Genomic DNA, 13,381 nt, shown 5'->3' on the forward strand with positions numbered 1-13,381 from the left:
ACTTGTTATTATGGACTGTTTATCACTCATGCGTCACAGCTGTGGAAGAATAAAAAAGGGCTTTGTGATTGTGACAAAACAGCAGTTGGGTTAGGGAAAACAGAGTTGGGAAAAACAGGATGCACCAGTCTTTCAGAGATTCACAGAATAGTTCAGAAAGTGTGAACAAAAAGAGAGACTGGGGAGTGTTCAACCAATCCATCAGTTTAACCGTTTCAAAATGAGCTGCAGGGGCAAAATCATTATCATACATGAGCACAATGCTCCTGAGGTGACTGTACAAGTTGTAATACCTATAAAAATGTAATGGATTTTAAGGACAAAACCAGTTTTGAGATAGAAAATTAAAATCTGGTATGTAATTTTATTTCCAGTTGCATTGTTGAATATTAAATGACAGAAGTGAATCGCCAGACTCTCTTTGAATTTTATATACTCACACAAGTCGCATTCATACAGCAGTTGGATCCTCTCGTGTAACCCAGCCAGGCAATTTCCATTTTATTTGCTTTTGAATTAAATGTTTATTATATGTTAACTATTAAAATGGGGTGATGGCTGGTGGCGCAACATTAAGTATTAAGTAAATTCATACGCCAAATTTGAAATGTTAATCCTGTTGTTGTTCAGTTGCAATAAATGCACTCTTTGTACTTGCTGAAAATGTACACAGTTTAGGGATAAATAACATATTTCAAACCTGCTTCAATATTTGGGACACATGGTATCCAAAGTAACAAACATTTTACTGTTTTTAGTCTGATCGAAAAACATGAAATTGGCAATTTCACTGTTTTGATGGTCCCTTTAACACATTCTGTCGACCATAAGTAACATTGTACCTATTAAGACATTATGAGAGTGTGCACCATTACTTTTTTTAACTGAATGTTTAAAATGTACCCTCAAAATAAAGTGTTACCAAATTGACTTGTATCTTTCTACCTTTTAAAATCTCAATTAGTCCTGAGATGTTTCCACGATTCATGATATCAGTAATTATAGAACTGGTGATCTCTGTACTGTAGAGCCTGTCCTTTCTCTGATTTATTCTCAGCCTGTTCTGTATTTTTCTCTCCCACCAGCGTGTTAGGTCTGTGTTTCAGCTTCTGAAGGTCAGAGTGACGTCTTCAACTACATTTAACACTCTGTGGGCTTCAGCCTTTCTCAGGAAATAATGGAAAACTGTTAACACTGTGCATATTTTTCTATAATCTACTCTGGTGCACCAGGACCCCTCTATTGTTCCTCGCTCTGGCTTTGTGAAACACGCATTTAGGAGGCATAGGAAAGGCACAAAAGATGACAAACGTGGAGTGTGCACAGGCTTTTAGAAGGTTCCCATCCCAAGTTTGTTATGGAATGTGATTTTGGCAAGCTCTCCGTAGCCTCTGTTTAGAGAACACACATACGTCTCCAGACCCAGGCAAGATTAATGAAGATCCCCGGATTGAGAGCTGATCCCACCAATCCCAGGGCCACTAAGAGCTTTCAAACCATTGCCCTGCAGGAAAGATGACATCATTAGGGAGGAAGTGAACATTTGGTCTAGCTTAGCCATATAAATCTACTAGCTTTCCAAGTATATAACTTGCTCAAACGGACACGATTAGCACATTTTCTGTGTCTTCACCAAAACCTGCCAAGATTGCACATATATATGCCAGAAATAGCAAAATTTGTGAATATTTCATATGATTTGCATGCATAGAATGCACTCTTACATCAGCTAGCTACAAATAGAACATATAATGTATATTTTATCATTCCGAGCCCACAGAACAATGTCAATGCAAAAAAAACTTGATGCTAAAGTTTTTGATGCTAAAGATACCCAACATGCTCAAAGGTCTTGCTTTATTCTCTGTTACAGTGCAAACAGTAGATCATAAAATGTTTAATTGGCTTAAGATACGAGCAAGCATCATACCACAAGTTAATGCAGCTGGTATGGGCTTGACTCAAAACCAGGCCTGACAGAGCAGTGCCATCCAAGTGTATGGGTATCGTATCATCATTTACCATTGATCTTCAACTGACGTGTCAAATAGACTGGTCAAATTGATCAAGATTCGTGAGCTAAAGACTGCTTTAACAAAAAGTAATGCAAGACCACATCAATAACATCCAGCATTTTTGATATTCTAGCTTTTTATTGACATTTTCACAATCATAGAACCCCAAACCCAACTGTGTAGTAATTTTCATACAATTTCTATTGATTTCTCTGTGTCAGTTGAGAAAATGGAGTGGAATAATAGTGCTTAGAGCTGTAGGTATTTGTTTAGCTGAATCCAAGTAAGGAAAAACATGTAGTATAAGTATTGTAGGTCTTTGTTTGTGAACATATATGATGAAATAAGGGGAATATAGGGAGTAGTGGCTTTCAGTGGTCAGATTTTTCTTAATAGTCACAATTGTCAAAGCTGGCAACACTTTATATCAGATGCTCATCCAGGTCAATGAAACAGGCGTTACTTGTAGTAAATGTAGTTTGTGATAATGTCTAGCTGACTGTACACAATCCTTTTCTTACTGCTTCTTGGAGATTGTGGTTTACTGAAATTTCACCATTGCACTGACCATAAGTCATTGAGATGGATAATCGTGATCACTGCCCTCTCATCCATGTTCTTCCCATGTTCTTTTTAAAAAGGTTCATTCGAGCAGCTGTTCTCGCCACTTCGTGTATCAGCAAGCAAAAGCTGTGGGTAGATTCTGTAGGAAGACTTCTCAGCTTGGCGTTATGTGTCCGTGGCTGTTTGTGTGACAGGCAATGAAATATTAAGTCACTCTCAAGTCAATCTGCGAATGCAAGGCCTGACACATGGCTCCTATTTATAACTCTCCCCCTCTTTCTTTGTGTGGGCTCTCGATGCTTTCCCCCAAAGTTCCTCAGCTGGATTGTTTTCTTGTTAGGCTTGCATGTGGATCAGAAAGTTCACCCCAGGCGGATATGATCCCTAATCCCGTCCAGCTGCAGACTGAAAAGACAATCTGGAGCGATTCCATACTCGAACCTCCCGATGGTGCGCTTGGCTCAGATGTCCTCTTTTCCTAAAAGCAAAAGAAAGAGGGAAAAATGTGATCTGTCAGAAGTGAAGCACTGTTTAAAGACAGCTGAAAAGGGACAATGGCTCCTAAGCCTGTCATTGTGCTTTTATGCTGGCTTGGGTGACCTGGGAACTTGGTTGCGCAAAATAAGCAGCACATACTTGCTCAGCAGCTAGTCTTTCCCTTCTGTTCAAGTCAGCGGCTCTGAAACTCTGGCTGTCTCAGCGCTCCAGTGACTGCCACTTCCATCACCTGTGTGTTCCTCTTTTGTGGCCATGACCCGGGCTCTGCATTAACCCGAGGGCCTCTTGGGTAATGGTTGGGCCTCTCATAGACGATGTGTCTTTCTTTCCTCATCCTTCACATCTCCAATGCTGTTCACGCTGGACTGCAGCTTCTTGTGAACACACCGCCTCCTCTATCTCTATTACTGTCTTTCGTTTGCTCTCAACCTCCCTATGCAGCCCACTGGCATTGCAGACTTTAGAATCTGCTGGATGTGTGAGTCAAATAAGGATACTGTTAATGAAGACTGGTGTCAGTGATGAGAGGACTGCATCCTCACCACGATGACTTTGCTTGCTACCCAATTTATGTACCATCAGTGCTATATACTGTAGTATTGGGAAATTTTGAGGAGGGAGAGGGGATTCAATAGGGGGAATATCTTTATCACTGTCCTTGGAGTGGTTTTCAACAAGTAGGCCATCTTCATCGTTAAGGGGTTTGTTTGGGGCTGGAGTTGGGTCTCTGATTTAGGGACCTTCCCAGCATCAGCAAAGTACATTGGTGTGTGGTAGAGGCATGGAAAATGGAAAGCAGCCCGCATCCCTTTCGTGGTCTTTGGTACTTTTTATTTTTATTTTTTTTCTACCTCAAATCACTGAGCTACTCCTAGAAGACACATCTGCGGGCTGCCTGCAGGCGAGGCATAAGAAATGCAGAGATATATTCATACTGCCAAGCTCAGAAATAAAAGCATTCTGAGGCTCAGCCTGTAATGAAGTAGGGCCAGGAGTCCCTCTTTGCTCTAGCGCTACAACCTCAGCAAGGACTCCTGAAAGCCGAGATAGGGAAGTGGACTCTTTACTCTTAAAGAACGAAAGTAGGCTCAAGAGCGAGGTGGAGGGGAGCCGAGAGCATTCTTTACATGAAAGCTTCAAGGTTAAAGAGTCCTCTCCCCTCCCACCCGTGGCCTGTTTAGTTATTCTGGACAGTAACACCAGAGCGCCTTGGGAGACTTGCTTTAAATTCATGCCCGTAATCAAGCAAACAATGCAAATCCCTTTCTTGCCAGGATTGGGTTTTTATCAGGCACTGCTTGTCATGAATTCCTACATATCATTTGAGAACACCTCTATAGTGAAAGCTATGTTACAAGAGCTGGTCAGTGGTCCGCAGGTTAGCATCAGTGATGTGGAGGAGGCGATGGATAGATATGTGGGTGATATGAGTGAGCTGACTATAAGAATTCAGAGAGGCTGGGTGAAAAGAGACAGAAGCACAGAAGGAGAGAGACTGAATGGTGCATCTGAGCTGCCATTTTTTTCATCCTGCTTTACAAGAAACCCAGTTGAAACACACACCACCCACAGTTCTCGTCTCTCCCCTTTGAAAATGGCCTCTCTTGGAAACTGCAGCTAAGTTACCCAGAGGAAGAGGCGATTTGCAAATGGCCTCCTTGACTACTTCCCCTGAGCTCTCTCCTCAGCGAAGCTCGCTGCCCACTCCAGCTCCTGCTACGGGGGCGACTAGCCTGATATGCTGAAGTTAGCTGCTAGAAACGCTCAGTCCAAGGTCTCTTCTTTTTGTGTACGTGACAGAAATTGCATTAAAATCCCTCACAACAAACCGCCCTGAAATCTTGCATGTGTGAACGGTCTCATTCAGTGATTTCAGCCGGCTTCTGGTCATTAAGGAAGCAGTTGCTTAACGAAAAGTAAATGCCACGCAGCACGATTTTTTAATTCTGGTGAAAAAATTGCACATTGTTTTACTTTTAGTACCACCCGAGTACTTTGAATTGCTGTATACTGTAAATACAATGAGATATAAAAATAAGCATTCAGTATAGTGGTATTACCATCTAACACTTACTTTTGTAAGTTTTTCACTGATAACTATCATCAGTCTCTGGGAAAGAGTAATTGGTTTCAATGTCAGCGAGTATCACTGGCTTCATTACCTGCTACACTATCTTGTAGATACAAGTTAGATTATAGCATGTTCTCCCTAGTGCTTTCTTGAGATTATCTGTGTTTATTGCACACCCTGAAAAATGTGCTGTGTTTTGTCAAATGCTACAGTAAATCCACAGCACCCCCTCATGCCATTTGATATTACAATGGCATCTCTGGGCTGCATGCTTCTGTTGCTCTCTACCCAGCTATAGGAACATGCTCAGCGCTGCACTGCTGATTGGGGATTAGGCAGTTGTGGGAGACTTTGTCAACAGCTTTCTGAAAATCCAATTACAGAATATCATAAGCTGTACATGCATCAACCCCAGTCATAAACCCCCAAGGGGGAAAAGAAGTAGAAGGAGATTGTTGCAACCATTGCCCTTGTAATACATTTCCTCTGTGGAGAATGCATGATTTGTTGGATATTCTAGCAGAAACGTCAAAATGCTATAACAGTGGATTGCAGAAAATTCTAAAGTGAATTAACAGCACGTTCACATTCCTTATTTGTTGGAATTGGTGGTCATTGCTTCTTCTGTGCAGAGACTGTTATACTTTTTACAAGGAAAGATAACATTTAAAGGTTATGTGTACGGTCTTTGTGTGTTAGAACACTTTGTCCTATTCTTGTTTAATGCGCAGAGACAACTGTAATAAGTAATTTGTAGGTTAATTTAAGAGAGTAGACACTATGACACTGTGGCTCTATGCTTTCTAAACATTGGTCTGTTTGCTGGAGTGGCTGGGTTAACCGATGCGATGAGTTTGGGGTGAAATTATGAAATTAAACACTTCATCTTTAAGCGGATTTCTTACCTTGATACATTAGCTGACACTTTTTGAAAACCAGTTTTGTACTTTTATGATGCTTTGCCATTTTTTATGCATGGAAATATATCCAAATATCTATTAATTTTCACTGAATGAAAAAATAGCAGATTCTTTAAAAGAAGGAAGGAAGTCATTTGAGTTTGGACTGACATAAATACATGATGAGAGGCATTGTGGAAAAGTATTTGTGTATAATTTATATATGGCCCACTATATTTGTGTAATATACAGTGTAGTTGGTCGCACTGTCCTTGTAAAAAACACCTGTTATCCTGCTGAAATAGTGCTTCTGATGACTTCACCACAAACAGGAATAAGAAAAACAGTTTGTTGTATTGATAATATTCCGGTAAAAATGACCTTTCTCTTTCTCGGAGGCATACAAAGGCTGAACATATCTAGATATTTCTAATGATTACAAAGCCATGATTCCCAGAACATTGTGAAACAAGATACAAATCAATGGAAGCTAATAAATTAATGCATTAACCTCAGGCAAAGACCCTTTTTCTTCTTCAGGCAGTGATTAAGATTATATGCATCCTTTTGAAAGTGAACAGGTTTTTAATGTAGGTCATGAATGTGTTCTCTATAGAGCAATACAGTGGCACCATACAGTTGAACACATATTGAATAATTTAGCCTGGCCTCTGAATTATGGATTTTGTTTTGCTAATATTGCTGAAATAAGACAAATAAGCCAGCCGCCAAAAATAATGCAGATTTTTCTTGATTTTGTGTTAAAATCTGCAATTGGCAAATATTATATTGTTCATCGCCATGCTAACATTTTTAGAAAGCACGTTATTTTATTAGGATTTACAACAGACATACGATTACAATGTCAAAAGTACATACAATGTACATAAGAGCATTATGCACTGCTTTCTGTGCATAAGCGTTGCTTAGGGTTATGAAAACTGAATCCCAATGTAAATATTTTAACACTATGTTTCCCATTTGTTCAACATTTTCATAGATGCCATTGTGAGATGCTCTACAAAGAGCAGGACAAATAACCATGATATTGACTAACTGATTAGTCATGGACTATACCGACTGCTGATGTCACATGAAGCCGAAGGGCCTAGAGAAGACTTATGGTACATTGTGTGTATGTGTGTATACGTGTATGTGTGTATGGGGGGTTGGAATTGGTGCTGTGAGTCATGGCCCTTGGACAGGAGAGCAAGACACGATGACTCTATCCTAAAGCTTAGTAAGCTGCATGCCTAGACAGCGTTGTTAAGCAACACCTGGCACAGACTGGTGTTAACAATTAAACGAAAATTATATATATTTTCCCACCAAATTCTAAGACATGTATATTCTTTTAAGATAATTAAATTCAGTGAGACCGTTTATTTTTATGTATTGCAATAAGCGTAAACGCTCAACTCGGATTCAGCTGTAAGCTGAAAATACTATATAGTGTGTGAGTGTTGATTCGAACTAAGTCAAGTATCGGGTTGCACTTTCCTCAGGATGCTGCCATTGTACGGTACGCAGTGCAAAGACAATGCATCTATTGTTTTGAGCCAGTTAGTAACCATGAACATCAAAACTGCCAAAAGATATATTATGTGCAATAACTGAAAATGGAAAGTGCAATAAATGCAGTGGGAAATATACGTGTGTGCATGCAAGAGGATGCAGAATCCGAAAACGTTTGCCTTTCAAAGACACATCCCATCATTAGGGGGACAGGGATCCTTGTTTTCAGCTGGCATTTTGAATAAACAGTTTGAAGGACTTCACATGTCTCCTCGCAAGAGCAGATACAATTACTTGCTCAAACCCCCAGAGGACTATCTTCCTATGAGAGTGTTGTTGAGGGGTTGGGGGTGTTTGTAGGGATGGGGGTGGAATAGCAGAAGCGGTAGAACAAGATGAGAAGAGAGAGAGGAATAAGGACAGGAGAGGACAGTGAATACCGAAAGCTGGATGATCGACTCTGACATTTGCAGCGATGTGCTTTAGGTCTCTGGGCCATGTACAATCATGGTGGCGAAAGATGGCTTCAAGTGCATGACACTGCGATTACATTATTTCAGTCCCGAACGCAGCCGTTGGGATGGAGCCTTTTCTAATGGTCCTTATCATTTCAACACCAGTGGCCTCACGGTCATTTGGAGCAGTCAGGCATGTGGAAATGCATTGTTCCTGCTGCAGTGCAGAGAGAGTCCTGATTAGCAGAATGAAGGCGCGGCGTGTGTTTTGACGAGTGCGCGGTAATGAGAGCGCTAGCTGCTCGGGGGCGAGAAGGTAAAGATGGAAGGATCCTTCAGCCATTCAGAGAGCCGTTAACATTGCTTAGCACTGTTCCCTGAGCTGCAATGAGCCCAGCTGCATGCCCCGCGTCCACCGGAGTAAACACGTTATCAAAATCTGACGTGACATGCTAGGACTCTCTGCGTAATGAAAAGCAATGAGGCAATGCTTGCGCTTGAAAACAGGGATCGTAGTGACTCCAAGCACTGAGATTTGTCTCAATCTCATGGAATTACTTTAAGGAATGAAGCAAGACCAGAGTACAAACACTGTACTTCACGCTGGTGAAAAATAAATTAATGTTCAGAAATGTTCAAGAACGTCAATGTTCAATTTACTCATGCCGGGTCTCCCTATAATGTTGCAAACCTTGCTCTTTGGTTAATGTTAAAAAGCTAATTTTTGCAATTAATTACTCAAACCCACAAGGGTTTCCAAAACGCAAATTGGGGTTTTAGATGAAACTCAATATAATTATGTATTATATAGTATTAATTGAAAGGTAATTCACCCCAAACTTTAACTTTTCAAATAGTTCATAAAATCATCATAGATGTAATATCGCAGGATCTTATGTTTTTGAAAACAAGAAAAAAGGAAATAAATAAATAAAAATTAATCCAGCTTCAAGCATTCTTTTTTCAAGCATTCTTTCAACATTTAAATGTGTACCTTTAAAAAACAAGACAATTACATCGCAATACTGCATCTGGGTCATATTCTTTATGACGATCAAACCAAAAATATGACTTATATGGCAGTAGAGGACTTCCATCAGCACACTTTCACTGACATCTCTCTCAGTAACGTTATGCAGTTTTCATTTATATGTGGTTTACTGTTGATGACTGCGTTATTTTAAATATGCATATGAGATTGTTTCTACATCTTCCTCACCTTTGTTTTTTATGTGCAATAGTGCCCCGAGCGTATAACATTGAGTGCATGGAAATCCAAGAAATTCTGTTTGGCGGAAAAATTAATTTTCATAATCAGTCATTTGCAAAATAACTTAAGAAACGAGGCCTGTGATTTTTTTCCGCCTTTTTTGTCCTAATTTATAACGTAGAATTGACAAGAAAACCTGTGGCATTAATGTTCAAAAACATATTTTGCAGTATTGTCCAACTTGTTATTTTGTCCTTTTTTACCACTTAAATTGGAACAAATGGTCTTAAGAGTAGTTCAATGCTGCTAATTTAAGTAGTATAATTTTCATAATACTTTGATAATGAGGCTTTTGGAAAAAATAACACTACTTGTGTGCACTTTGTGCTTTGTAAAACACAAACATAGTTTGAGTGATACTGAGAGTTATGATTTGAGAAGAGAGATATTCAGGAAGAGAAAGGTGCCAGGCCTGAAACAAGTAAGCTTAGGGAAACATCCAGATGGTTGGGGTAGACAGGCCAACACAAGCAGGCTTTAGTTGGAATTGAGAGACGACTGCATGCAGAGGCATCTGACATAATTTATGTATTTGGTTTGAGTTTGTTCAAAGCCTCTCCTAATAAGTCCAGGACAACTGATGGAAGGGAAGCAGCCAGCTCCTATGCCTCAGGAGAAATGCTGTGTCAGAACTGGACCAAATTAAGAGTAAACTGTGGGAAATGTTGAAGGCCAACAGAGCTGGTGAAGAGACGGGCAGCTTGACTAGGCCCTGCACAGTATAATTGTCACTCCACTGCAGGCCTGTTATCCCACATATGTGCCAGAGTAATGCAGCTGTGTGGATGACCAGCTGTTGAGCAGCAGAGAAGACTAAGATTTTGGAATCACCACCTTAATTAGACTTTTGGTTATAGGCGTAAAATCCGGTCCACTTAGTAGGTTATTTCAAACAAGAACCTTTGACGACAAGTTTATAAGATTGATAAAATGTTCCTGTTTAACGTCAGTCATCTATATACATACTTTTTAAAGTTTTTTTTTTAATAATATATACTTCCAATGTGGCACAAATAGATCTTATTTTTCTTAATGAGCAGCTCATGTTACTTTTTCATTTTTCTGGATGCTGTCTCTCTTTCACATTAACAAAAATTGAGAGAAAAAAACACTGACTGAATAATTTTGGCCATTGCAGTCGGCTGACATGTCTAAGGAAGGGACTTTAGAGAAAGGTTGTGGTTGAAGGTATGAGTGGTCTAATTCAGAGGTTCAGTCTGCTGGGAGTCAGCAAAAGGGCTGAAATTGTTTAAAACAACTATATTAAGAATTAGTTGAATGGGCTTTTTAGAGGTGCTTTTGTAACATTAACAATCATACTGTTGTTGAAGTAAAGCAGGGCTGAGGTGTTAATGTTTTGTAGGAGTCCACTTATGTCTACATGTGGTGGTAACTAGATTTTTTTCACAGAATTTCATCAGCCAGTAGTTAATTATGAACATTGCGATGCTATTGCTGGTCAACCACTTTGGATGCTTTTTCTTACATTCTGTTAATTTAGCCAAAGATCGCATGACTGTTTGTAAAATTGGCATTTTTAAATGTCTTTTAACAGTTAGCATCTATATTAATATAGAAATTCGTATTACTAATTCTTGCATACAAAACTAACCATGTTGTTGCCCCTGGCCAAATACTATAATAACTCAGATGAGCAGAGGTTCTCTGCAAACCGTTACATTTCTGTGTCAGTAATTGGATGTTATCAGTTCACAGGGATGTGCATAATTATGCTTTGTTTGCTTCAAGTGTTTTGGGCGAATAAGGAACAGCCGATCAGACGTGAAGTTTCGGGTTTTGTTTAAGGCAAAGGAGCGTTGATGGGTTCTCACTGTCAGACGCAACACAGCACTTTCATCTGCTGGAAATAATGCAATTATTTCTCCACTTATATTCATGCAGTCAAAACAAATTTCCATGTTTGTACAGATTTTTCAATTATTGCAATTATTCACATGCCAACATCATTGGGTTCCATCTAGTAGGATTGCTTTACTTTTCTACTGTTTATTGTGTCATGAACTAACCAAACTTGTCTTGCTCTGATTCCAGTTTGTTCACAGTTCTCCAGAGGAGTCTATGCCATCTTTGGCTTCTATGACAAGAAGTCCATGAACACGCTGACCTCCTTCTGCGGGGCCCTGCACACCTCCTTCGTCACACCCAGCTACCCCATCGACTCAGACGTGCAGTTTGTCATCCAGATGCGCCCTCCGTTGAAGGGCGCCGTCCTGAGTCTCCTGTCTCACTACAAGTGGGACAAGTTTGTCTACCTCTATGACACAGACAGAGGTAAGTTCTCTCAGCTACCTGTGGAACACCGAACAAAATGGTCGGCCTAGATGAGCTAGAGTTAGTGCTGATTTGAATTGTTTTTTTGCTGGGTTTGTAGCACATAAGGAGCAGGGCATGATGGAGGATGGATGCCCCATTTGAGTCCTTGGGGTCTGGATAGAGCGCCTGCAGTGCTGGTGCAAAGGTCCAGATATCTCTGGATACGTGATGAATTTAGATCTGATGTGCCCCAGTTCTGAGTCGCATAGACGAATTTGGGGCCCTAAAATACTTTGCTTATTAAATAGATCACTTTACCTTCCGAATACAGTTGATCTGCATTAGAACTGAACAGGAATATTGATTCCGAATACTTCATAAAACACATGTAGCTATTTTAAAGGAATGGCTCGCCCTAATATGAAAACTGTGTCTTCATTTACTCACCCACAATTCAATCTTTTCTTAAAGAGACAGTTCTGAAGAAGATTCATGTTTCCCATACAATGAAAAATGTTTAAACGTTTAACCCAACTGTTGGTTGAAAACAACCCACTTGCTGAGTTTGTCCATATTTTACCCAGCGCTGGGTTGAATTTAACCCAGCATTTGTCCAACAGAAAAAAAACCGAATTGATTATTCATTAAAAATTAATTCAAGTTGCGCCATTTTGGAAATGCAACTGAGAATTGAGAGAAACAGCAAGATTGTCAATGACTAATGAGTTAAATATCATTTTGCCAGCACTATGTGCTAATCAGACACAATGTGACTTCATTGAATCACAAATGACAGCCAATCAAAAGAGCGTGTTGATGGACTTTCTCTGCAAACGCACTGCTTTTTCACACTTGCTGTGAAATGGACATTTACATAAATTAATAATAATAAAACAATTTTGACATTTTTCTAAAAAGTTATTCAGCGACTGATACAGTGTTAGTAACAAAATATACGCATTTGTTTGAATAGAGTTCACAGATTTTAAGTTTTGAGGTTAATTGTCAATCATGGCTTAAAAAATAAATAACCATGCATAATTACATACAAAGTCAGATTAAATCATTTTAATATTATACAAAACAATAATTTCCTGACCTGTCAGCCACAACATCATTGAAATAGAAACCAAATTTTGTTGCTCGTCATTGTTGGTTAACAAATCTAGTGCACATATAGTCATATCAATATCCCACTAAACATCTCCTTTTGTGTTGTACTGAAAAAAGAAATGCATACAAGTCTAGCGCTGGGGTGAGCAAATAATGACATTGTAAATGAAAAATTTGAGGAGTGGCAGTAAAACAATTGCATGCTAAAATGTCTTTCTTGCCAAATTAAAATGCATAGCCATAACAGTGCTGATGTCTCGTCACCCCCCTTCCCCGAGCACACCTGTTCTTGGGCCATGGTTTGTGTTTACTAATCATGAAGAGGTCACAATCTCCATTTGACCCAGAAGACACCTGGCCAATGATTCTGCTCTTCCCGTACTTTATAGACGGCACTGCAGTCAACTCCTCTGCGGCAGTCACAACATCTGCGCCGTGGTTTCGGCTTCGACGTTCCACCATTCGCCTTTCTGCACCGTGTCCCATTTAACCATTCATTCACTCGCAAGGAAATCATCATTTCCCATCGCTCATCTCAGACGGATTGAGCAATTAATTAAACTCGAGTGCTTTCTGTTGAGGAAATCTGCGATGAGTCAAAGCATCTCATGGCGGCACACAAGCTTGAGGCGGTGACACTGGCATTTCGGGTCCCATTAAAGCCCGCTAGCATCCTGCGGTTGAGTTCACAATGGTTTTTCCCGCAA

At 39.9% G+C, this 13,381-nt stretch overlaps 1 protein-coding gene across 6 annotated transcripts in view; it reads left to right on the forward strand.

Annotated features, from left to right (window-relative positions):
* gria3b (glutamate receptor, ionotropic, AMPA 3b) overlaps positions 1-13,381 on the forward strand; it is a 94,770-nt gene that overhangs the window by 13,842 nt on the left and 67,547 nt on the right. For all 6 annotated transcript variants that reach the window (XR_006252502.1, XM_043257023.1, XM_043257024.1 and 3 more), the window contains exon 3: positions 11,340-11,579. Coding sequence is in view for 5 of the 6 variants with exons in the window: in XM_043257023.1 (XP_043112958.1) it covers positions 11,340-11,579 (240 nt within the window). In the remaining variant the exon portion in view is untranslated. The remainder of the gene's footprint in view (positions 1-11,339; positions 11,580-13,381) is intronic.

The sequence above is a fragment of the Puntigrus tetrazona genome, chromosome 14 (assembly GCF_018831695.1).
Source record: "Puntigrus tetrazona isolate hp1 chromosome 14, ASM1883169v1, whole genome shotgun sequence".
Lineage (NCBI taxonomy): Eukaryota > Metazoa > Chordata > Actinopteri > Cypriniformes > Cyprinidae > Puntigrus > Puntigrus tetrazona.